Genomic DNA, 26,767 nt, shown 5'->3' on the forward strand with positions numbered 1-26,767 from the left:
CCATTTGTTATTTCTGGAACAAGCATACTCCTTTACTTTGTTCATGAAGAGTTTTGACTCTCTCTGACAGAGCAGTCAGTTTCACACAGATCCTATAGACCCAGCTTCCATAGACTATTGCCAACATTTACCCAGCATGATTTTCTTTATATCATTAAAACTGTAAAGTACTTATTGTGGTGTCTAGAGCACAGTAGGTCCTCTATAAATGAGGTATTGTATTATTATTAAAGTGGCAAATACAGCATTGATAGACTAAATATTAAGTTCAATGATTCACCTGATTTCTTGCAGTTCTCAGATGAACGTGTATCCTACTATTTATTTGTGGATAGTCTAAAACCTATTGAACTACTGGTTTCCTTTTCTGCATTGGTACGATGGGGAGAATCTGGAGGTAAGTGAGATATGAGAAAATTATAGTCTTAAGCCCAGCTTACTTTCATTCAGTCTAGGGGAAATACAAGATTTTTTTTTCTTTTTGAAATACAAGATTTTAAAGCTCTGGATAGGAAACTATTTCCTCTCCAAAGTCTCTACAAGAGTCACCCTTATACCACCTTCTATGATGCTCTTGCTTCTCAGATATCATTGGTGATGCTCCCTCTTGCCACCTCTGCCTCTCCTTGTTCAGTCCTGTGTTTATGTCTCTGGCATGACTAGTCTCTCTGTGTTTCTTTCTACCTCTATACGTCATCATCTTGGGTCTTTTAAAATCTATTGAAAAACATACATTCTTTCTTACCTGTGCATACATACACCTTACCTGTGTGCATCAGAGTAGCTGAATGCAACTGGAGGAAAAATAATCCTGTCAGCTAGCCCCACTTTCAACTGAGGGCTACACATTTCAAAGGGGCCCCTAAGTATGGCCATGCACATGGTTCCCTGGTTCATGCACTGCCCGCTCTTGTCCTCATGGATGACTATCTCAAACCTCCAGATTTCCCCAACCGTTGCTCTCATCCTCTTGCATTTTCAGGGGATGACCTTACTGCTATCTTCACTGGACAGATAGACAAAAATCAGGAATGACCCACCTCATCTTCCCATAAGGAGCTCTTCACAATTCTAGTCACCTTCCCTCTTGCTCTCATGGATGGACTGTTCTTGCTTCTCTCTGAGACCAGCCCCTTGAACATATGCATAAAACACCATTCTCTGGCCTGTTTTGTTAAAGTTAAATCTGTTTATTTATTTATTTACTTATTTATTTATTTATTTATTTATTTTTAATTTTTTTAATTTTTATTTATTTATGATAGTCACAGAGAGAGAGAGAGAGAGAGAGAGAGAGAGAGAGGCAGAGACACAGGCAGAGGGAGAAGCAGGCTCCATGCACCGGGAGCCCAATGTGGGATTCGATCCCGGGTCTCCAGGATCGTGCCCTGGGCCAACGGCAGGCGCCAAACTGCTGCGCCACCCAGGGATCCCAAATCTGTTTATTTAAAAACAGATCAAGAAACATTTTTTTCTTATCAGTCTATAGTTTTACCTATGGTTTGTTTTCAATCTTACCTGTAGTTTTATTTTTAATTAAGATAAACTTGGCTAAACAGATCACATTATCCATTTTAAAGAAAATATGGGGCAGCCCGGGTGACTCAGCAGCTTAGGCCACCTTCATCCCAGGGTGTGATCCTGAAGACCCGGGATCAAGTCCCACATCGGGCTTCCTGCATGGAGCCTGCTTCTCCCTCTGCCTGTGTCTCTGCCTCTCTCTCTCTCTGTGTCTCTCATGACTAAATAAATAAAATCTTTAAAAATATGCATAATTGAAAAGTTTTCTTTATTTTTGGTAAATAAAATTCAAAATATTACCTCCTATTTTAGATGAAATAAATATTTTTACTGGATTTCCCAAGATCAATCATGTTTATCCTATGTGATCAAAGAAAAGCTATGGCTCTTATAGAAAAAGCAAAGCGTAAACAGCAAAATCCAATTATCTATAATTCAAATTTATATTACCTGGCACTGTGGAGGTACCATAAATATTTGCTGAATGCTTACTATTAAACGTACTACCAACTTTGATCACAGGGACTATGATTTTCCACCCAGTTATAGCCAATGTTTTGAATGGTATCTAGTGTATAGTAGTAGACAATAAATATTTGTTGAGTAAACTTGCCAAACTTAATAGTGTAAGCTTAGTATATATACTAATAACTCCTAAGCCACAGCATGTCCTAAAACACTATAGTTAATGACACTGTATTGTATATTTGAAAGTGGCTAAGAGAGTAAATCTTAAAGATTCTCATTAAAAGAAAAAAATTGTAATTGTGTGTAGTAATGGGTGTTAACTAAATGTTGTGCCCTTATATCCTCAGCTTGAGTGTTATCTGGAAGTAGGGTAAAAATATAAGGTAAAATAATTCCTGAAGCTGTAATGTACACCAGAGTCACTATAGTTAATGACACTGTATTGTATATTTGAAAGTGGCTAAGAGAGTAAATCTTAAAGATTCTCATTAAAAGAAAAAAATTGTAATTGTGTGTAGTAATGGGTGTTAACTAAATTTTCGTGGTAATCATTTTAAAATATATGCAAATACCAAATCATTATATGGTACACCTAAAATTAATACAATAACGTGTCGGTTTTGTCTCAATTTTTTTTTTAATTTAAAAAGTGTTTTGGTCTTAGCTACTGATGAAGAATAGTCTATGTTCTTTATTCATTTTAAGAGGAACATATAATGTTAAAATTAAATTTTTGTTCATTATTTGCTATTTCTACACATAGAGCTGAGAGTTAAAAGTAAAAACGTAGATTAAACAATGGGATATTTCCACATTGCTTTGTCACTATCTTAGGAAAATCTATTATCCCATGTGTGGTGCTTTTCTTCCTTAAAACTGCATCTCTAGGGGCATTGTGATTTGTGCTCAGATGATTAAAGTGATGGGTTACTCCTATGAGACAGTCTTGTCTGTCCTCTTACTAACTCTTCTGTTCCTTGTTTCTTTATGTGACGGATTATTCTGAGGAGGAAAATAGGACAGAGAGGAAGACTTGAGTCTCACTTCAGTATTATTCCCAATAATTATTTACCCAGAGTATTTTCTCCAGGTTTTACGAGTATTTTCAGAAAACATCTAATTCCTGATATTATTATTATCATTACTAAAATGTTGTGAAGGCCAGCTAAACTTTCAAAGTTAAATTTTAACATTTTTCCCTCTTCCTAGCTTTAACAAAAGACAGCCCCCACATAGAGCCTGGATTGCTTACAGCTGAATCAGTTTCTTGGAAATCTCTGAAACCACGGGAACTTGTTAGGAAGATTCATACATATGCTACCAAGGCTACAGTGGTTCGCCTGCCTGTTGGGTACGGAGTGACTTTATTTTTCCCATATGAAGAATTTTTTGAAGCCTTGTAAACCATTGGCTACTACATACAATATGGGATTTAAGATATTGTCTCCTAAAGTGATTTTGTAAGAAACAGATCTGTTATTAAGATTCTTCAGAAAAATAATTCTATGAACAAATACATTGAAGAAATGCTGTTCAGTGAATCTTCTTTCGGGAGATTCAGAATTGTCAAAGTTCGATAATTTCTTATGAAAGAATATGGTTTAAATCAGCAGTGCCGGGAATCCCTGGGTGGCTCAGTGGTTTAGCGTCTGCCTTACGCCCAGGGCGTGATCCTGGAGTCCCGGGATCGAGTCCCACGTCAGGCTCCCTGCATGCCTCTCTCTCTATGTCTTTCATGAATAAATAAATAAAATCTTTAAAAAATAAAATAAAATAAATCAGCATTGCCTAAAATTAATGTATTAAACAATCTTTTTGTTTTCTTGTAAATCTTATATTCCTTGGCAAGAAGCACTATGATATTTAAAAACAAATGGAGAAACATAGCATTTTTTTCCCTATGGTTTCTATTTTTTTAACCTGTGGTTTGTTTTTAATCTTACCTGTAGATTTATTTTTAATTAAGATTAACTTGGCTAAGCAGATCATGTTTTTCATTTTAAAGAAAATATGCATAATCAAAAAGGTTTTTTGATTTTAATAAATAAAATTCAAAATAGTACCTCCTGTTTCAGATGAAATAAATATTTTTGCTGGATTTCCCAAGACCAATCATGTTATTCCTATGTAATCAATGAAAAGCTATGGCTCTTAAAGAAAAAGCAAAGCCCACAGCAAAATCAAAGGCTGAAATAATGTGTGGCAAGCATCCAGTATTCCTAGAAAACATTAAATCTTAGAACTTCTTCAATATTTCTCACATCAAAAAAAAAATATTTCTCACATCTACCCTAGAGAGATAGGGCCAGATAGGGTTTTCCAGGCGCAGCCAACACTGCTGCATCACACAGACCTCAAGCTTCTGATAAGACGGCTGGTTGGTGCTGGGCCCAACCCATGAAGGTTGGGAAGAGGCAGCAGGAATTTGTTAAAGGCAGCTGTTCCAGGCTCTTCCGTGTTTTTGCTGGCCTAATAAAGTATTTTGAGCACCACAATGGAGGAAATCCGGTCAGCCAAATGCAGAGCTCAGACTTCACTAAGGGCTTTTCTTCAGCTTTTACTTGAACGTTGACATAGAATAGATACCTGGATGGAGAACTCCTGGTTGTCCTACTGCCTGCTCTGCCTTGCACTGTGGTTATCAATTTTGCTGACATCAAATGTAGGCAGGTACTAGTAGTAGGCTCACAACGTTTGACCTCGACTGGTTTTTCTTTTTTTTTTTTTTTTTAATTTTTATTTATTTATGATAGTCACACACAGATAGAGAGAGAGAGGCAGAGACACAGGCAGAGGGAGAAGCAGGCTCCATGCACCGGGAGCCCGACGTGGGATTCGATCCCGGGTCTCCAGGATCGCGCCCTGGGCCAAAGGCAGGTGCCAAACCGCTGCGCCACCCAGGGATCCCTCGACTGGTTTTTCTAAGTTATTTTGTACATTTTTCAGCAGCGAAACCAAACTGGGTCTTCAGCTTTATCCCCATTTCTTATACGGGAAGAGCCTTTATACAACTGGACACATTTTGGTTTTTCCTCATTGAGAATTTTAACCCTTTTGTATTCTTTCTACAATAATTTGTAAACATATTTATTTTTACTTTTTTTCTTTTTTGTTTTTTTACTTTTCAGGCCGAATATTTTATACTGCACTTATTTGTCAAAATAAAGATTCTCACTTAAAAAAAAAAAAATAAGGCCCTATTTTTTTTTTTCTTTTGCAAACATCTTTATTAATCTTGTATAAAAATAAGGTCCATGGAGAGTTCCCGGAGCTAAGGGTGGAGCACGAGGTTGCACTTTATAAGTTAAAGGCCAGGCTCCGGCTGAGGCTAAGTATGGCTATTAGAGGGTGAAGGGTGCTGCAAGCAGCATTTGGGGGAGCAGCCGGCGATGCTGCACCTCCACCACGCCCCTTCGCCCCCCCCATCCCCACACCCACCACCTGGGGTGGGCCCATCTCAGAAGGTGGCAGCGCCAGAGGGGGTCGCCCAGGCCCAGCCGAGCTGAGGGCCACCTTCCTTGGCATAGAGAGATTATCCCAGAAGTCATTATTTTGAGTACCCCTCCATCAAGACAACCAAGAACAGGGAATAATAAAGATATATATATATATCTTTCTATCTACGTGTTTCCCCACAGTATCTAACCTATCAGCATGAATGTTTTGTTTTGAACATATGCTAAGTGCTATGTAACTGAGGGGAAATGAATGTCCCTGCTCTAAATGATACCACAACCTGATAGAAGAGACACAAACAACATACATAAAATTATGCATTTGTGAGGAAATGACTATGAAATGACTCTGAAATCTATAAAGCCCTGTAGCACCATGAATTATTGTTGTAGGGAAAAATCGGGACTTAGTCTCCTGCAATGTGACTGCAGTGTATGGGAAGATACCTCCATCATGTGTAAGTTTGTCATTCAGTGTAACCATTTTATGTCCTATATAAGTAATACAATAATATTCCATGATCTCTGATGATTCTTTCAGAGTGCTAATTCAAAGGTCTTTATCCTGTCTGTGTTAAAGAATTCAACTCTCACTAACCTTTGACTTCATTTGAGCATAAATTGTCACCAAACAACTAATAGAGGCAAGGACTACAACAAAGGTGCCCATTGGTCCTCATATATTTTCCATTGTCTTTAGGAGACATATGCTGCTTTTCACTGCATACTCCCCCATAGGGCATTCCATACACCTCTGCAGCATGGTGACTTTTGTCATTGGAGATGAAGATGTTGTACTACCCAACTTTGAGCCAGTAAGTATGCAAGCAACTGTGATTCTTTTTTTATATGTGCCTTATTTTCAAAGATTTTTTTTATTTTCAGATTTTGATCTAAGTCATATTCCTGTTTTTTATTCAACTTGTCCATGTTTTTACTTTTTAAAACTAATAAGTTTTCTATAAGAAATTCTATAAGTATTCTATAAGAAATTCCCCCAACTGACATATACAATAAATAAGTTAAACTCTGCAGGGATACAAATAAAATAAATTTAGTTTTCTCCAACAACTGCCTCTGCTCTGTGAAATCCCCTTTCACATCTGTTAGAATCTCAGTTAAGTCTCCTAGCATATTGGTCTTTAGGAATAGAGGATCAGTACAGTCCTTTTCATTACAGTTTAAAATGTGGTATCATATGGTCCTTTTACCCCTTTCTTGTCCTAAGGAATTTGGAGTGTTTGGGATTCGGGGAAAGAGGATCCATGGAAAATTCTGTCATTCTTGTTTATCTCCTCTTCTCTTGGCCTCTTCTTAGTGTCTCTTGCTCCTCTGTTCTGACAGAGTCTGAAGGAAGAAGCAAGGTAAATAGTCCCAGCATCTCCCCTGAGGCCCTGTCTTGGTTTTAGATGTCATCCACAAGACATCTTCTTTAGATATGTGGGCCTCTGCCTTTTTGGAGGCCAGTTTGCATGGGGCATTCCCACTACACAGTTCAGTTTTACAGCCTCCTCCAAACCCATCTCCATGTAGCACAGCCTCATATTAATAAGGCAGGATCCTCTTAGCCAGTCAGTAAATCTCTGGGTTAATATAGCAACAAGATGGCTCAGGAACAGCTCTCTTTGCTAATGTTGCTGTGGCCCAGAAATGCTCAGTCATGGATTCTTGCCTCTTCAGACAGTGGTTGTGCAGGATTCCCCATGACTGCCTCCTCTCTGCTGTGCTGTTTCTCACCAGTCCTCTCCCTCCTGCTCAATAGAAGGAAGATCAGTAAGCCCACCTTATAAGTACATGTCTCTTATTCCCTTAATTATATTTATCCTGATTATTTTAAATTCTTGTTTTATCTTTTCTTCATTTTCTTTAAAAAAAAATTCTGCTTTAGGTAGTATGGATTATCCAGTTTGCTTCTTTCTTTAGGTGATTTGACTTCATAGGTGTCTACTTACTTTGGTCTGTGAACTCATCTTTCCCTGGGGTTATCAATTCCTCCATCTTGTAAAAATGATTGAGGCTGGGGTGCAGGGGTAACTCAGTGGTTGAGAGTCTGCCTTTGGCTCAGGTCGTAATCCCAGGGTTTTGGGATTGAGTTTTGCATGGGGCTCCCTGCAGGGAGCCTACTTTTCACTCTGCCTATGTCTCTGCCTCTCTCTCTCTTTCAAGAATAAATAAATAAAATCTTGAAAAAAAAAATCCTTGAGGCTGAAAGTCAGACCCTATTATTCTTCAGTCCTAATGAAGAAGCAAGAGGAGAAAAACTAGTCCAAGAGCAGAGAGACTCAAGCTCCTCAGAGCTGTACGTGATCACTTTCAGAGTTGCTGCTTGACCAGACAACTTTTCTGGTCATGGTTTCACCTCAGAGAGAAACACCATTGAGAGAGGCTTTTTCTAGGCTTTGGGAGGTTGAGAAGAAGGTCATAGAATGGTAAATGCATTAAGGGGACAAGTCAGTTGCATCTGTCTTCATTAGCTCACCCCAGCAGGGAATCTGTACTATTTACACATAGCTGCTGGGCCATTCCTCAAAATTTCTGCAGGGAACCAAGGAGCAATGATGACGCCATAGTGCTCCCTAGGAAAGGAGCAAAAACAGTTTTACAAAGTTTTGTTCCAACTTCACCCTCTTAAATGCTGTCTCAAAGCACCCTCTGCTCTGGGCAGCCACTCCTCTATCCATTAATTACCTACCACACACCAACCAAAATAACCTACAAATTCCTCAGGGTTCTTTTTCTCCCTTTCTCTCTCTTTCTCCCCACCACCCCCCACTGACTCTCTTTTTGGTTTTGACCTACAGATTTGCAATTTGATATCCAATTTCTTTTTTTTCACCAGTTTTATTGAGGTAAAGTAGGCAAATTAAATTTTAAGTTATATAAACTGGACATTGTAGTGATTTGATATACATAAACATTGTAAAAGGATCCCTACCATCTAGTTATTAATAATTAACATAACTATCACCTCACATACTTACCTTTTTTTTTTCTTGGTGACAGCGTTTTTTTGGTAACATTTGAGTTCTATTCCCTTAACTGTATTGTATAATACAGTGCTATCAACTATAGTCACTATGGTTTACATTTAGATCTTCAGACCTTATTCATCTTATTGTTGAAGGTGTATATCTTCTCACTAACCTTTCCTTATTTTTCCCACGCCCAAGTCCCTGACAACCATTCTACTTGTTTTTGAGTTTGTTTATGTGTTTGTTTTTAAATATTCCACATATAAATGATATCATGCAATACTTGTTTTTCTCTGTATGGTTTATTTTACTTAATGCCTTCAAAGTCCATCCATCTATATTGTAACAAATGGTAGGACTTCCTTTCTTCTCATGGTTAAATAATATTCCATTTTGTGTGTATGTATGCATGTATATATATATATATATATATATATACACATTATGTATATATATGTATATATTCAATATATACACACATACATACATACACACTACAACTTCTTTATCCATTCATCCACTGGTGGATACTTAGGTTGTTCCCCTGTCCTGGCAAATGAGTATAATCCTGCAATGAATATGGGGGTACAGCTATCTCTAATGTCCTATTTTCATTTCCTTTGGCTATATACCCAAAAGTAAGATTGCTAGATTAGATGATAGCTCTGTTTTTTATTTTTAAAGATTTTTATTTATTTATTCACAGAGAGAGAGAGAAGCAGAGACACAGGCAGAGGGAGAAGCAGGCTCCATGCAGGGAGCCCGACATGGGACTCGATCCCGGGTCTCTAGGATCATGCCCTGGGCTTGAAGGCAGAGCTAAACCTCTGAGCCACCCGGGCTGCCCTCTGTTTTATATTTTTTGAGGAACTTCCATACTGTTTTCGGTATCCCTGTCTCCTTTTTTGCTTTTATTGTTTCCTCAGAGTCAATAGCAGTCCCAGAAGCAGGAGGGAGCCAGTTCACTTTCTTGTCTTTGTAATCTTTATCATTGTCTCCCTGAACTCTTCACTATCAGCTCTCCACTCCTACTAACTTTTGTCAAACTAATTCCTAGACACCCTTCAGAACTAAGTCTGGGTATTAATACTGTAGAGGAATTTCCCCTGGCTCCCAATGTGAACTAGGTGTTCTTCCCATGTGTTTCCACTGCAGCAGGAATCATATCCCTTGTTTTATATTGTTGAGATCACAGCCCCTAGCAAAATGCCTTGATCAAGCAAACACTTCATAAAGAACTATTGAATCAACTATATAGAAGTTTAATATATTAACAGAAATTAAATTTTTGTCAGCTTAATTAGACTTAAATTTTTAAAAAAGTGAATCTGGCTGCTATGTTTTGTCTTCACAGGAGAGCTACCGATTTACAGAGCAGTCTTTAACAATTTTGAAAGCTGTTGGAAATGTGATTGTTAACTTCAGAGATAAGGGTAAACTGTCTGTGGCTCTGAAGGATTTACAAACAGCTCACTACCCTATACCCCTCCAGAATAAAGAACTAACTGCACAGCACTTCAGGGTAAGCATGTTCAAGTTATGATGTTCCTAGAAGGATAATTTCTGTTTGAAAAAAATATATATCTTATATTAGGTAATCCCCAAAATTTAACCATTAAAAAGACTTACATACACTTCAAAGAGAAGGAGAAAGAACTTGAATTGCAAGTTTTCTAAAGTGATATCTAAGAAAAGGGGAGATAAAGTGTCTCTTCCTTTATTTTCCATAGAGAGAACTAAGCCTTGCTTTTGAAATTTGTATCTGCTCACCTAGAGCATGAGTAATCTACAAGAAATACCTGCCATGATTTATTCTTCAACCAATCTGATTGCCTCCCTTAAGTGAACTCTGTTATCCATTCTTCAAGGTGAGGCTCTAGATAGCTTAAGATGGTGTTCACAAGCTCTAAAAATAAGCAAATAATTAAATCATCATATGACAAGAAGGCTCTGGTCTCCACTGCTACAGCTGGCCCTCAGGCCATAGCTGGTATTCAACATCTCTCTCCTCTACCAGCCATTTTAGATTTCCCCTTCTTCCAACCAAAGCTTCAGCTGTTCTTGTTGCCTGGTGGGTGACCTAAACCTTCAATCCTGATGAGCACAACACCTTGATTGCCTTACTCTTTCTAGGCCATGATTAATCATTCACTGCTGAAGCACCAGGAAGTGTCTCAGCAAATTCAGGCATGATTCTTCCTGTCCCATCATGCAGCAGAAACCCTAGTACCTCATGACAATCAGGGTAAATTCTCCCCCCACACCAATTATATTAGTTTCTTTTTTTTTCCTATTTGTATACCAGAATGAGGAGCTCAAAGCAACCAGGGATATATCATAACTTAGGTTTACTGTAAATCATACTGTGTTCCCAGATGGAAACATTCCTTGACATCCATCCCCAGGAATTAGGTCCTCCAATTTAGCAAACTACCTTTTGGGACAGAGAACACTGATTATTGCAAATGGACCACTGGAAATAATGGTGAGAGATATCCATCCTACTTCCAATTTTTGAATCCTAGGCCTGTATGACTTAGCTTTTACAGATACAACACTGCATGTTGGTTTCTGGTTCTGTTCATATATACTGTGCCCCAGAAGATACTGTGTCAGTTCTGTCAGGTGTCATCTTCAGGTTGGCCTCTTAAATGAGGATTTTATATGCCATTCCAATTTACCAGGAATTCTAGCAATTATTTTTTTAAGTTTTTAAAAAATATTTTATTTATTTATTCATGAGAGACACACACAGAGAGAGGCAGAGACCCAGGCAGAGGGAGAAGCAGGCTCCATGCAGGGAGCCTGATGTGGGACTTGATCCCTGGATGCAGGATCATGTCCTGAACTGAAGGCAGACACTCACCACTAAGCTACCCATGCATCACCCCCCCTCCTTTTTTAAAAAAAGATTTTATTTACTTATTTAAGAGAGAGAGAGAGAGAGAGAGAGGGAGAGAGAGAAAGGACAAGCACAAGCATGGGAAGGGGCAGAGGGAGAAGTAGATTCCCCACTGAGCAGGGAGTCTGATGGAGGCTCAATCTAGGACCCTGGGATCATGACATGATCCAAAGGCAAATACTTAACTGACTGAACCACCCAGGTGCCCCTTTATCAATTGTGTCTATGGTATATATTAGGACCATTGAATCCCAGACATTCTCCAGTGGTTAAGTCTTTTCTGTATAATGCGACCCTTGGTCCAAGGGAGTGTTAGGCTGAATATGATGTTTGTAAATCAGATTTTCTGTAACCCCTTGGATAATGATGCTGGCAGAGGCATCAAGGAAAGAGAAAGCAAACTTGTACTTGAGGTATGTGTCAATGCTAGTGAGGACAAATCACTACCCCTCCTTGAAAGAAGCCCACCAACATAAACTTGCCACCAAGTGGCTGACTGGAATCCCCAGAGGATGATATCATATTAAAGTTTCTGCTACTGACAGCTAAGCCTGGGTGAAAGAGCCCAAACTATTGGAACCCTTCATAATTCCTGTCCTTGCCACCCTGTTTACTTATGCATGAGTCTGTTGTCCCTAGGCCAGATCTAATATGTAAGGTACCTTTGTGCATTGCATAAAAAGGAGCTATTTTGGCCGTGAAATACTTTTATATTTTTAAATATTTTTATACTTTTTAAAAAAGATTTTATTTATTTATTCATGAGAGACACACAGAGAGAGAGAGAGAGAGAGAGAGGCAGAGACACAGGCAGAGGGAGAAGCAGGCTCCATGTAGGAGCCTGATGTGGGACTTGATCCCAGGTCTCCAGGATCACACCCTGAGCTGAAGGCAGGCACTAAACCGCTGAGCCACCTGGGCTGCCCTATACTTTTATATTACATAGTTATGTGACATTTCTTCAGAGCTACATCCCATACATTGATAGATTCCAAATTTGTCATAAATCCAGATGGATCTAGTGCAGCATACTATAAATATCCCATAGATAAGGATTCTTTCACTAGAAAATAACATTAGTGTGTTTTCTTGGAGCTCTTTCATTAGCATGTTTACAACAGAATTGGACCAGGTGATCTTTTTTTGTTTCCTGGGATGCTCAAATCTCTTACAGATCTTTCTCTTGCTTTGGATCCCACTTAAAGCTGATGGCCTTCTAAGTCACTCAATAAGTGCATTAGAATAATATTCCCCAAAGCAGAATATACTATCACCAACTCCGGGGAAGACTATTAAGTATTGGTATCTTTTTTTAGTTGCAGTGTCTTATGTTTTACATTTGAGAGGATATCCCAGCATGCCTAGTCCTCTGGATCCCTAAAATCTCCACTGATGTGGTGAATCCATGCATCTGTTGCAGGGATTAATACCCACTCTCTAGCATGCATGTGTGTTAATCAGGAAGTCAGAGTAATGGCCCCTTTCTGCTCACAGGTCTGAGTTCACTGCTGTCATCAACAGTCACATGTAACCCAGAGTGATGTAACATCAACATGATCAAGGACTCTGAGCACTTAAATGTAACACAGAGTAGGAAAATTAACGTAATCATATATTTTTCTTATTTTTATCTTAGATGTTGAAACATTTTACTAACATGTCACAAAACACATCTAACTGATTAAAGTCATAACAAGGAGCTGGATGTGTTAATTTATTGTAAGGATATAGGGAAATCTTGACACCTAAAGATAGGAACGACTCAGTGAGGAACTTCAAAGAGGGGATAAACAGCTCTTAGAACTTATCTTCTTCATTTTCTTTTTCTCCTTATAGACTCCTAAGTTCATATCATGGAAAAACTGACTCCTGACTTATATCAATTTCCCATATGAGGCCAGCTTAGAAATTCTTGATCCTGATTTCAAGTTATTCAACCAAAGTAATGATTTGCTCAGCTTGGGTTAGGTGGTTGCTTGCAGTTTTACTCACCATTGTTAGCTAATGGGGCAGTTACAAATACAGATTATGAGATTAGATCCCTGTCTAAACATATGGGGAGGGGTGAGGAATAGTCAGAAGATGTGCACTAAGCAGAAAGTACAATGGTCATATGCCTTTGAAGGGCACTGGATTTCACCATTCTAGGATGCACATTTGTTTTCACACTTTAACATCAGAAGGAAGTCAGAGTGTGTCTTTTAATTGGTGATTCTTTACAATCATTGTTGGCCAGGTGGCCTTCAGGATTCTCTGCACACACATGGACTTGTTCATAGGGTTCGTATTGTCACTGCTTCAAAAGAAATATGTATATAGTTTGACAAATGCCTCGTCTTTGTGGGAGAGAATTAAATGACATTATAGAGCCTCTCAAACATGAAAGGACGGGGATTTTCCCTACACTGGGCTGACACCACCCTATCCCCCCCAGGGCACAGGGACAGAGAGAAGAAGAGCAAGTAGCTGGTTAAAAATCACCTTAAGTGATGCCCCTGGCACCTTACATCATCCACCAAGCACATTACTCCCTTTGGACAAATAAATAACCAAAAGTAAGATAGCAGCAATGTGCTGAGACTTGGTCATTATTTTAGTGGTATGACTGGATAAATGGAATCCCTCAGTGTTTCAAGATAAAAACCATGAAAAAACTTGGAATAAGGAATATGTGTTCTGGTTCTAATCTAAGAACCTTCCATGTGTCCTCTTTGGTAGGATCAGGAATGAGCCAGCACCAGCACCTACTGAATAGGGGTGGTGGCTTGAGCAGCACCCCAGGGATGAAAGAGCACACTTCAGGCCATGAAGCATCTTCAAAGCTTGACAACACAAATGACAAAATTATATAGGAAAATACAGATATTAAGTCTTTTCAGAAAGTGATTTGCAAGAGTAAGAGTTTGAATATGAATGTTTTCAGAATACTTAACCAGCTTATGTAGCTTATTTTATTTTTTCATGTATGTTTAAGTGTGTTGTATGATGAAAAAGCTCTGTCTAAATAAACCCCAAAGAGCTTTTTCAGTGGGAAGTAAATACTCATAGATGAAAATAAGAAAGTGATAAAAAAGTATAAATAGTGTATTTTCTTTTTGGTAACACATGAGACAATAGTGTGTTTTATGGTGGATGGCATTTTAGAACCAATGAAATAAAGAATTTAACTTGCGTTAGCATAAAGCCATATTTTTCATCTCACTCTATCTCTTCAACCAGTTATATTCTGATTGAGCATATATTATAAACATTGTTGTAGTGGTTAACTTTTATTAATTTAGAAATAGGAAGATGAGAAATAATTCTGGTCTCCTGCTGGGTGAGTGAGACTTTGAGGTCTTCTGTTATATCATGCATCTGAGAAATATGCATTTTTATTTTTAGAGTATCTAAAGGTCTTTAGAGCTTCTCTGGTCAGGTAATGTTGTTTTCTTGGTTTAAAAAATGTACTAACGTTGGGCAGCCCCGGTGGCGCAGCGGTTTAGCGCCGCCTGAAGCCCCGGGCGTGATCTGGAGACCCTGGATCGAGTCCCACATCAGGCTCTCTACATGGAGCCTGCTTCTCCCTCTGCCTGTGTCTCTGCCTCTCTCTCTCTCTCTCTCTCTGCATCTCTATGAATAAAAAAATAAAAAATGTATTTTATCTTTTTCAGGTTTTTCACATTTCTTTATGGCGCTTATTGAAAAAAGTTCAAATAACAAAACCTCCTCCCAACTTTAAATTTGCATTTCGTGCTCTGGTTTTGGATTTGGAGTTGCTCAATTCTTCCTTAGAAGAGGCTTCTTTAGGTACTGAATAATTTTAGATATTTGTTCAACAAAGGACTTTCTAGCCTTATGTAAGATAAGCAAGCTCAAAGTTTTTGTGGAGTAGGTAGTCTTGGACTATACCAACAGGTGGAGAATTCAAGCTGTGCTCTGGAAAGCCCACAGGCTCCAAGGATCTGCCTGGTGTCCCCAAGTTCACATATTTCTAGGGAAGCCCAGAATATCCCTGTTTTATTTGTTTTTGCCCTGAAAGACTATGAAAGTCACTAACACTTATGTATGATTTGAGAAATTCTGGGAAGATCTTCAGATCCATGTAACTCCCCTTTATTCCTCTCCATAAGCTCTATTCATGCAGTTTTAACAACTTCTTTCAATTTTGAAGGAAACCCTTTACTACTCTCACAGAAGAATTAATAGTAGCTCACTCAGGTGTCAATATGTAGTGTTTCCTTTCTCCAGAATATTTAAATTCCAAAAAAGGACCACTTGCAGAGCACAATATTAAATATAAAGATAAATCTGTCATAGTGGCACTTTATATGTCAGGGGACTTCAGAAGTTAAAGGCATTGAAAGCTGGGGAAAGGATTAAATACTTTAACTTAACTTTCAGTTCCAAGCTTTGTTTTTTTCTTTCCAGCGGAATGGGTGGATGTTAAATATTGTCTACCAGTAAGTGATAAAGAATATTTTCCTGAGGAGGTAGCAGCTGCAATTAAAATTCAAGCCATGTGGAGAGGGACTTATGTCAGATTGCTTATGAGAGCTAGAATACCAGGTATCATTTTCCAATCATTTATAAGATGAACCTTGTGTATGTAAGGGTGAATATTTGTGTGCTAAAGAAAAGCATTTTGGAATTATTTTACTTTATTATTTGGCTAATTCTTTTTAATTCTATAAATATTGAAATTCCTTGAGGTCAGAATGAGTGTCAGCACACTCACTCTCTGTTCCCAGAATGCTTGGCAGAGTAAGCACACAACAAATTTGTGCTGAAGAAATAATGAATCAGTGAATGATCAGCTATGTTTTCCCAATCTATCATGAGTCTTTAAAAACAGGGAACCAATGTTTCCCTCTATGTATCTCCAATGTCTAGTAGAATGCTACAGCAGTCAGCTTTAGCTAAGTCATGGATATTTTTGCATCTCTAGACCATTTTTCAAAGAAAGAAATGAAGGAATGAGTAAAAGAATGAATGAGTTGAATGAAAGAAGCTTTCATGTGTCCATGTGTCATATATTTAGAAAGCACAGAATGCATTTGAAAGCTATTCTATCTATGAAGTCAAATTATGAGTGCATTTTCTCAAATTATTTTCATATATAAAACTATTTTTGTGAAAAAGTTTTTGTTTTTATCAGCTTCAAATTAAACACTGCAGAAGCAAAAATTATAATCATTTTCATTCTGCAAGTTTTGTTTCATAAGGAAAGTCTTATTTCCAATAAAATTCTTTGAATTCTGTTGGAATTTTTCAAAATTCTTTGAATTTTGTTGTTAAGTGTCTCTTTTTGAAGTAGTTAATGAGAATGATCAAAATGTTTGTCTCAGCAGTGAAAACTCTAGACACACAAATATAAAATAAGTAAACTGCATTGGATAGTTGTGTGATAGAAAAATTTACTGTTGCTTGATTTTGATATTATTCTATTAGAAAAAGTAAATATAGATTTATCAAATTGAATATATATTAAAATATACTTTTTGTTGTCCACATATGCTGTAAAAATTATATTTAAACAATGATTTTTTTAGAAACAAAAACTTGAATAACTTAATAATGTTTTTAATAGTATTTGCATTTCTTTCACTCAGCGCATATTTATTGAATAACTTGTGTGCACAGCATTGTTCTAAATTCTGACTTTATTGAAGTCAGTTAAACTGACAGAGTTTCTGCTTTGATGAATCTTGTGTTCTAGGATGCTAGGCATATGATAGACAAGTAAATATTTTGAGATATCAATTTCAGATACTGGTAAGTACTATGAAGAAATTGAAATAGAGTAAGTAGGGAAAAATTAGTTTCTGGCATATTAAATTTGAGCCACTTACTATGGATTTGTATTTTTCTTACCAAATCATCTACTCCTAAACCAACATGGATTATGGGATTGAGCCATTGGTTTTTAGAAAAATTGGATGAATTGTTTTTTTCTGGCGTAAGAGCTTTCATAAGGAACTTTTGGTGTGATTAAAGATCCCCTGTTGTGAACTCTTTGATGAGAATCTTCAATTAGAACAACACTTTATGATTTTTAAACTGAAGATGAAGGGAAACAGCATAAATTAGTGAACAGAGCTCTCGACCAGAAGTTTATAATTGCTTTATATTTTAAACATGATTTTGCTGTGATCAAAGCCCATGACTTTGGATATCACCTTGTGAATTTCAGCTTCCTTATCTGCAAGGGGAGGGCTTTGAACAAAATGATCTTTCAGGCATCTTATAGTTTTTACGTTGCTATTTTTAATTATTATTTTCAGACACAAAGGAAAATTCCAGTGTTGCAGATACTCTTCAAAAAGTTTGGGCTATATTGGAACTGAATATAGAACAGTATGCAATTTCTCTCTTAAGGTAAAGTAGTATAGTGAAATTTCTTATTGCAGTGTCTTGGTATCCTTCAAGTTCCTTTCACGTGCTACCACATTCACTGACTTTTCCTAGTCACTGCAGCTAGAAATACACTGCTTCTGAACTCCCACAATATTTTATCTGAAACATTTCTATGGTACTTATTAATTTGATTGAACTAAAATTCTAAGCCAAAAACCTCTGAGAAGCAGAGCAAAATTCATTGAAGTCTTATAGTGCTGAGGTGACCAAGGTCAGAGTTTAGGACCCGCTAGGGGAGGGGATTCCAGCAAACATGATTGTCAGTTGAATCCCTGGAGGGTAACTCTAGAATCAGGGGTAAACTGGAAGTAGATTGAGCATTAGCAAAACTGACCTGTAGCCACAAACCATGTCTGAGAGATAGGATAATCTGAACAAAACTAAGAGAAGCTATAAATCATAAATTACATATGTATATATACACACAGATAAGTAAAAGATGCAGAACCTCTGGGGATGTTGGAGTTGGAAGATAAAATCTCAAAACATAACTAATGGAAATGCCAAAGAAAATAAAGAATAAGGAGAAAACAGATCAAAAGTTTAGATTAAGAAAACACAGTCAAAGGGAAATTTTAACATAAGTGAAGATTTTAACAACTGAAATTAAATAGTGGGTTTAACAGCAGATTAAGTCATAACATAAGAAGAGATTGGTGAACATGGAGGTAGATCAGTAGAAAAGTATCCATACTGAAGTATAGGAGAAAATGAGTGGGAAATCAGAAAGCAGCCTAAGGGCTGTATGGAATACACTCAGAAAGTCCAATATTATCATTATACCCTCAGACTGTAAAAAAGATAACTGAAAACTTTCCAAAACTGGTAAAATACATCAACTTATGTTTTCAGGAGACTGCATACAAACTCCATGAGGAAAAGATAAAAAGAAAAGTACACCTAGGTTCATTGCCATCAAACTACAAAAAAAAAAAAAAAAAAAAACAAAAAAAAAAAAAAAAAAAAAAACAAAGGCCAAAATAAAAACCTTCTAGGCCCTCAGAAAAAAATAATGCATATTATCTTCAAAGGGCAATCAATAAATAGCTACACATAGGAGTAAATTCATGAGGCATAATGTAGAAGTTGGGTATAAGGTTTTAAAAAGTTCTAAGGTTATAGCATTATTTCAGAAATGGTAAAAGTAATAATTTAGATGAAACTCTAACTGGGAAGGTATCCTTTTTAGCAAAATATTCACAAACTGGTTAGTGAATTTAGGAAGAAATAAGATTAATCTCACAAATCTTTTAGAGAACAGAACCGATTCATAATCTTGATTTAAAAAATTCAACAAGAGCAATAAGAAAATGAAATTGAAAACCAGTCACCTACTTGAAATCACAAACCAAGCACCTTTTAGATAGATGCCAAAAATATGTAATAAAATATTAGCAACTGAAAATTGGAATTAAATAAAAAAGATAATGCCTTGTAATCAAGTGGGTCTCCCATTCCCAATTGTGGTTTAGCATTGGAAAATTTGCCATTTTAATTCAGTACATTAACAGGGAAAAGGAACAAATCATTTGGTCTTCCAGATAGATTCTGAAAAAAGCATTTGACATAATTTAACAAAAATTCAAAATTAATTTGTTTTTGTTTTTAGAAAATTTGGACTAGAGAAATCTTTCATTAATATGTTTTTGGTATCCAGTATTTTCAAAACTTACTACAAACATGATTAGTGGTGAATTTTGAAAGCTTTTTCTTAAGTTTAGAAATGAGACAAAAATGTCTACCTGACAGCTTCCATTCACAATAATCCTGGAATAAGAGGAGGCGGTGCAGGATGGAGGAAGAGCAGGGTCCCCAAGTCACCTGTCCCCACCAACTTGCCTAGATAACTTTCAAATCATCCTGAAAACCTCCGAATTCAGCCTGAGATTTAAAGAGAGAACAGCTAGAATGCTACAGTGAGAAGAGTTCGGGCTTCTATCAAGGTAGGAAGACGGAAAAAAATAAAGAAATAAAAAAACCTCCAAGGGGGAGGGGCCTGCGAGGAGCCGGGCTAAGGCCATGCGGCGAGAGCCCCCAGGACAGGAGAGCCCAGGCCGGGAGAAGCAGGAGCTTCACCAATCTTCCTGGATGGAAAGGGGCTCGCCGGGAGCTCGGGCAGGACCCCGGGGGGAGGGGAATGCCCTGAGGCTCCCAGAGCACTAACAGAGCACCTGCGCCCGGGGGAGAGCGGCCACACCCCGCAGCGGAGCTCCCTAAAGGGCTGCAGGGCGCGCCCGCCGGGCCTGGAGCAGCTCGGAGGCGGCTCCACACAGAGGGGGCTGCGGGCCGGGAGCGCGATCCAGCAGCGCAGGCTCCGGAGCCCAGGGCGCCAGGGGACACAGCCCAGGATCTAGTGCTCCCCTGCCACCCCCGGGACAGGCGGAGGCCGGGAGGGCACAGGACAGTGAGGACGCTCCTGCCCCCAGCGGCCCCGAGCTGTGTAGAGCAGCGCCCCCCGCCCTGGAGCGTCAGGCCCCCGCAGACCCAGAGACTGCGGTGGTTGCTGCTGGAGCTGACTCCAGGGCTGGAGAGCTGGCCGCTGCCACTGTTGCTGTTCCTCCTGGGACACCTTGTGCCTGGGACTGAGGGGGGCCGCCAGGGAGCAGGGGCCTCATAGGATAAACAGCTCCCAATGATCCGTGCACCTGGCAGGGGGCAGGGCAGCTCCCCCAGGTGCACACACCTGAGAATCAGCACAGCAGGTCCCTCCCCCAGAAGACCAGTTGGAAGGACAGGAGAAGAGCAAGTTCTTGACTGAGCAGCGCAGGAAAGTTCAAGGGAAAGTCTAGGGACTTACAATATATAGAATCAGGGGATACCCCTCCTTGTTTTTTGTCCCCTCCCTTTTTTCCCCCTTTTTCATTCCTTTTTCCAGTACAACTTGTTTTTAGCCACTCTGCACTGAGCAAAGTGACTAAAAGGAAGAACTCACCACAAAAGAAAGAATCAGAAACAGTCCTCTCTCCCATAGAGTTACAGAATTTGGATTATAATTCGATGTCAGAAAGCCAATTCAGAAGCACAATTATAAAGCTACTGGTGGCTCCGGAAAAAAGCATAAAGGAATCAAGAGACTTCATGACTGCAGAATTTAGATCTAATCAGGCTGAAATTAAAAATCAATTAGAGATGCAATCCAAAATAGAGGTCCTAAGGATGAGGGTTAATGAGGTAGAAAAACGAGTGAGTGAAATAGAAGACAAGTTGATGGCAAGAAAGGAAGCTGAGGAAAAAAGAGAAAAACAAAAGATGAGGATAGGTTAAGGGAAATAAATGACAGCCTCAGAAGGAAAAACTCTACATTTAATTGAGGTTCCAGAGGGCGGCGAAAGGGACAGAGGTCCAGAAAGTGTATTTGAACAAGTCATAGCTGAGAACTTCCCTAACTTGGGGAGGGAAACAGGCATTCAGATCTAGGAGATAGAGAGATCCCCCCTAAATCAATAAAAACCATTCAACATCCTGACATTTAATAGTGAAACTTGCAAATTCCAAAGATAAAGAGAAGATCCTTAAAGCAGCAAGAGACAAGAGATCCCTAACCTTTATGGGGAGAAGTATTAGATTAACAGCAGACCTCTCCACAGAGACCTGGCAGGCCAGAAAGGGCTGGAAGGATATATTCAGGGTCCTAAATGAGAAGAACCTGTAGCCAAGAATACTTTATCCAGCAAGGCTCTCATTCATAATAGAAGGAGAGATAAAGACCTTCCAAGATAGGCAGAAACTGAAAGAATATGTGACCACCAACCCAGCTCTGCAAGAAATATTAAGGGGGCCTCTGTAAAAGAAAGAGGAAGTCCAAGGAAGCAATCCACAAAAACAGGGACTGAATAGGTATTATGATGACACTAAATTCACATCTTTCAATACTAACTCTGAATGTGAATGGGCTTAATGATCCCGTCCAAAGGTGCAGGGTTTCAGACTGGATAAAAAAGCAAGACTCATCTATTTGCTGTCTACAAGAGACTCATTTTAGACCTAAGGACACCTACAGCCTGAAAATAAAAGGTTGGAGAACCATTTACCATTCAAATGGTCCTCAAAAGAAAGCAGAGGTAGCCATCCTCATATCAGATAAAGTTTATCCTAAAGACTGTATGTAGTAAGAGATGAAGAGGGACACTATATCATACTTAAAGGGTCTGTCCAACAAGAGGACCTAACAATCATGAATATTTATGCCCCGAGTATGGGAGCTGCCAAGTGTATCAATCAATTAATAACCAAAGTTAAGACATACTTAGATAATAATACACTTATACTTGGTGACTTGAATATAGCTCTATCTACAATCAGCAGATCTTCTAAGCACAACATCTCCAAAGAAAGAAGAGCTTTAAATGATACACTGGACCAGATGAATTTCACAGATATTTACAGAACTTTACATCCAAACGCAATTGAATACATATTCTTCTCAAGTGCACATGGAACTTTCTCCAGAATAGACCACATACTGGGTCACAAATCAGGTCTTAACCAATACAAAAAGATTGGGATTGTCCCTGCATATCTTCAGACCATAATGCTTTGAAACTAGAACTCAGTCACAAGAAGAAATTTGGAAGGAATTCAAACACGTGGAGGTTAAAGACCATCCTGCTAAAAGATAAAAGGGTCAACCAGGAAATTAGGGAAGAATTAAAAAGATTCATGGAAACTAATGAGAATGAAGATACAACTGTTCAAAATCCTTGGGATATAGCAAAAGCAGTCTGGATGGGGAAATACATCACAATACAAGCATCCATCAAGAAACTGGAAAGAACTCAAATACAAAACCTAACCTTGCACCTAAAGGAACTGGAGAAAGAACAGCAAATAAAACCTTCATCCAGCAGAAGAAGAGAGTTAATAAAGATTCGAGCGGAACTCAATGAAATAGAGACCAGAAGAACTGTGGAACAGATCAACAAAACCAGGAGTTGGTTCTTTGAAAGAATTAAAAGATAGATAAACCATTAGCCAGCCTTATTAAAAAGAAGAGAGAGAAGACTCAAATTAATAAAATCACGAATGAAAAAGGAGAGATCACCACCAATACCAAGGAAATACAAATTATTTTAAAACTTACTATGAGCAACTATATGCCAATAAATTGGGCAATCTAGAAGAAATGGACGCATTCCTGGAAAGCCACAAACTATCAAAACTGGAACAGGGTCAATTGCCCAGAGTAGCCATGGCGGCCATGAGTATACTGCAGCGGGCTTCGGTCACTGCAGTGGCCACTTTGTCGGGCCGCGGGCTCTGTCCTCGTCTTGGATGCGGGGGTTTCCTCACCCGTGGCTTTCCGAAGACTGTCGCTCCTGTGCGACACAGCGGAGACCGTGGGAAAAGACTGTTTATCATCAAACCTTCTGAATTCTGTGACAGGCGTTTTTTGAATTTAATGAAATTCTACATTTTGTTGACTGGGATTCCAGTAGCAATTGGCATAACTTTGGTGAATGTATTTATTGGTGAAGCTGAGTTAGCAGAAATTCCGGAAGGTTACATCCCAGAACACTGGGAGTATTTTAAGCATCCTATATCAAGATGGATTGCCCGAACTTTCTTTGATAGCCCTGAAAAGAATTATGAAAAAACAATGGCTATCCTTAAAATTGAAGCTGAAAAGGCTGATTTACGGTTAAAGGAGCTGGAAGTGCTAAGGTTGATGCGTGCAAGAGGTGATGGTCCCTGGTATCAGTATCCAACTGTTGATAAGGCACTGATTGATTATTCTCCAAAAGCAACTCCTGGTAACTAATCTTTTACTTCTCTAATACAAACTGTATTCTCTTTAGGGGAAAAATCAATAAATATATTCTGTATTTTTGTTCACATGAAAAAAAAAAAAAAACTGGAACAGGAAGAAATAGAAAACCTGAACAAGCCGATAACCAGGGAGGAGATGGAAGCAGTCATCAAAAACCTCCCAAGACACAAAAGTCCAGGGCCAGATGGCTTCCCAGGGGAATTCTATCAAACATTTAAAGAAAAAACCATACCTATTCTATTAAAGCTGTTCAGAAAGATAGAAAGAGATGGAATACTTCCAAACTTGTTCTATGAGGCCAGCATCACCTTAATTCCAAAACCAAAGACCCCACCAAAAAGGAGAGTTATAGACGAATATCCCTGATGAACACAGATGCGAAAGTTCAACAAGATACTAGCCAATAGGATCCAACAGTACATTAAGAAGATTATTCACCATGACCAAGTGGGATTTATCCCCGGGATGCAAGGCTGGTTCAACACTTGTAAAACAATAGATGTGATTCATCATATCAACAAGAGAAAAACCAAGAACCATATGATCCTCTCAATAGATGCAGAGAAAGCATTTGATAAAATACAGCATCCATTCCTGATCAAAACTCTTCAGAGTGTAGGGATAGAGAGAACATTCCTCAGCATCTTAAAAGCCATCTACGAGGGGATCCCTGGGTGGCACAGCGGTTTGGCGCCTGCCTTTGGCCCAGGGCGCGATCCTGGAGACCCAGGATCGAATCCCACATCAGGCTCCCGGTGCATGGAGCCTGCTGCTTCCTCTGCCTGTGTCTCTGCCTCTCTCTCTCTCTCTGTGACTATCATAAATAAATGAAAAAAAAAAAAGCCATCTACGAAATGCCCACAGCAAATATCATTCTCAATGGGGAAACACTAGGAGTCTTTCCCCTAAGATCAGGAACAAGACAGGGATGTCCACTCTCCCCACTGCTATTTAACATAGTACTAGAAGTCCTAGCCTCAGCAATCAGGCAACAAAAAGACATTAAAGGCATTCAAATTGGCAAAGAAGAAGTCAAACTCTCCCTCTTCACAGATGACATGATACTGTACATAGAAAACCCAAAAGACTCCACCCCAAAATTTCTAGAACTCATACAGCAATTCGGCAATGTGGCAGGATACAAAGTCAATGCCCAGAAATCAGTGGCAGTTCTCTACACTAACAATGAGACTGAAGAGAAATTAAGGAGTCAATCCCATTTACAATTGCACCCAAAAGCATAAGATACCTAGGAATAAACCTAACCAAAGAGGTAAAGGATCTATACCCTAAAAACTACAGAACTCTTCTGAAAGAAATTAAGGAAGACACAAAGAGATGGAAAAATATTCCATGCTCATGGATTGGGAGAATTAATATTGTGAAAATGTCAATGTTACCCAGGGCAATTTACAGGTTTAATGCAATCCCTATCAAAATACTATGGACTTTCTTCAGAGAGTTAGAACGAATCATCTTAAGATTGGTGTGGAATCAGAAAAGACCCCGAATAGCCAGGGGAATATTGAAAAAGAAAACCATAGCTGGGGGCATCACAATGTCAGATTTCAGGTTGTACTACAAAGCTGTGGTCATCAAGACAGTGTGATACTGGCACAAAGACAGACACATAGATCAATGGAACAGAATGGAGAATCCAGAAGTGGACCCTCAACTCTATGGTCAACTAATATTTGACAAATCAGGAAAGACTATCCACTGGAAAAAGGACAGTCTCTTCAATAAATGGTGCTGGGAAAATTGGACATCCACATGCAGAGGAATGAAACTAGACCATTCTCTTACATCATACACAAAGATAAACTCAAAATGGATGAAAGATCTAAATGTGAGACAAGAATCCATCAAAATCCTAGAGGAGAACACAGGCAACACCCTTTTTGAACTTGACCACAGCAACTTCTTGTAAGATACATCTATGAAGGCAAGGGAAACAAAAGCAAAAATGACCTATTGGGACTTCATCAAGATAAGAAGCTTTTGCACAGCAAAAGAAACAGTCAACAAAACTCAAAGACAACCTACAGAATGGGAGAAGACATTTGCAAATGACCTATCAGATAAAGGGCTAGTATCCAAGATCTATAAAGAACTTATTAAACTCAACAGCAAAGAAACCAACAATCCAATCATGAAATGGGCAAAAGACATGAAGAGAAATCTCACAGAGGAAGACACAGACATGGCCAACAAGCACATGAGAAAATGCTCCACGTCACTTGCCATCAGGGAAATACAAATCAAAACCACAATGAGATCCCACCTCACACCAGTGAGAATGGTGAAAATTAACAAGGCAGGAAACCACAAATGTTGGAGAGGATGTGGAGAAAGGGGAACCCTCTTACACTGTTGGTGGGAATGTGAACTGGTACAGCCACTCTGGAAAACTGTGTGGAGGTTCCTCAAAGAGTTAAAAATAGATCTGCCCTACGACCCAGCAATTGCACTGCTGGGGATTTACCCCAAAGATACAGAGGCAGTGAAACGCCGGAACACCTGCACCCCAATGTTTATAGCAGCAATGTCCACAATAGCTAGACTGTGGAAGGAGCCTCGATGTCCATCGACAGATGATTGGATAAAGAAGATGTGGTATATGTGTACAATGGAATAGTACCCAGCCATTTGAAATGACAAATACCCACCATTTGCTTTGATGTTGATGGACCTGCAGGGTATTATGCTGAGTGAAATAGGACAATCAGAGAAGGACAAACATTATAGGTCTCATTCATTTGGGGAATATGAAAAATAGTGAAAGGGAATAAAGGGAAAAGGAGAGAAAATGAGTGAAAATATCAGTGAGGGTGACAAAACATGAGAGACACCTAACTCTGGGAAACGAACAAGGGGTAGTGGAGGGTTGGGGTGACTGGGTGATGGGCACTGAGGGGGGGCACTTGGCAGGATGAGCACTGGGTATTATGCTATATGCTGGCAAATTGAACTCCAATAATAAAAAAGAATCCTGGAATAATTCTGAGAAGGACAAAATAGCAATAAAGCAAAATAAAAATTAGGATTTGAGGGGAAAAAAATAAAACCATCACTGTTTACAGGCAATATGATTATATATGTAGAAAATGTTTTAAAATCTGCAGAAAAATTATTAGAATTAATGAGATAATTAAGAAAATTTGCTGGAGACAAGGTCAATATAAAATAACAATTGAATTTCTATTTATAAACAAGAGACAAAAAGAAAATTATATATAAAAATATATAAAAATATGAAGTAGCCTAAATATAATGAAAAAATTCA

At 38.7% G+C, this 26,767-nt stretch overlaps 1 protein-coding gene and 1 pseudogene across 3 annotated transcripts in view; both read left to right on the forward strand.

Annotated features, from left to right (window-relative positions):
• The window catches only part of ADGB (androglobin), a 161,521-nt gene that overhangs the window by 84,782 nt on the left and 49,972 nt on the right, over positions 1-26,767 (forward strand). For all 3 annotated transcript variants that reach the window (XM_072827003.1, XM_072826994.1, XM_072826985.1), the window contains exons 17-23: positions 295-397; positions 3,199-3,340; positions 6,145-6,259; positions 9,771-9,938; positions 14,972-15,107; positions 15,729-15,866; positions 17,582-17,675. In XM_072827003.1, coding sequence (XP_072683104.1) covers positions 295-397; positions 3,199-3,340; positions 6,145-6,259; positions 9,771-9,938; positions 14,972-15,107; positions 15,729-15,866; positions 17,582-17,675 — 896 coding nt within the window. The remainder of the gene's footprint in view (positions 1-294; positions 398-3,198; positions 3,341-6,144; positions 6,260-9,770; positions 9,939-14,971; positions 15,108-15,728; positions 15,867-17,581; positions 17,676-26,767) is intronic.
• On the forward strand, positions 22,890-23,565 carry LOC140615571 (NADH dehydrogenase [ubiquinone] 1 beta subcomplex subunit 5, mitochondrial pseudogene; annotated as a pseudogene).

This window comes from Canis lupus, chromosome 1, assembly GCF_048164855.1.
Source record: "Canis lupus baileyi chromosome 1, mCanLup2.hap1, whole genome shotgun sequence".
In the NCBI taxonomy this organism is placed as follows: Eukaryota; Metazoa; Chordata; class Mammalia; order Carnivora; family Canidae; genus Canis; species Canis lupus.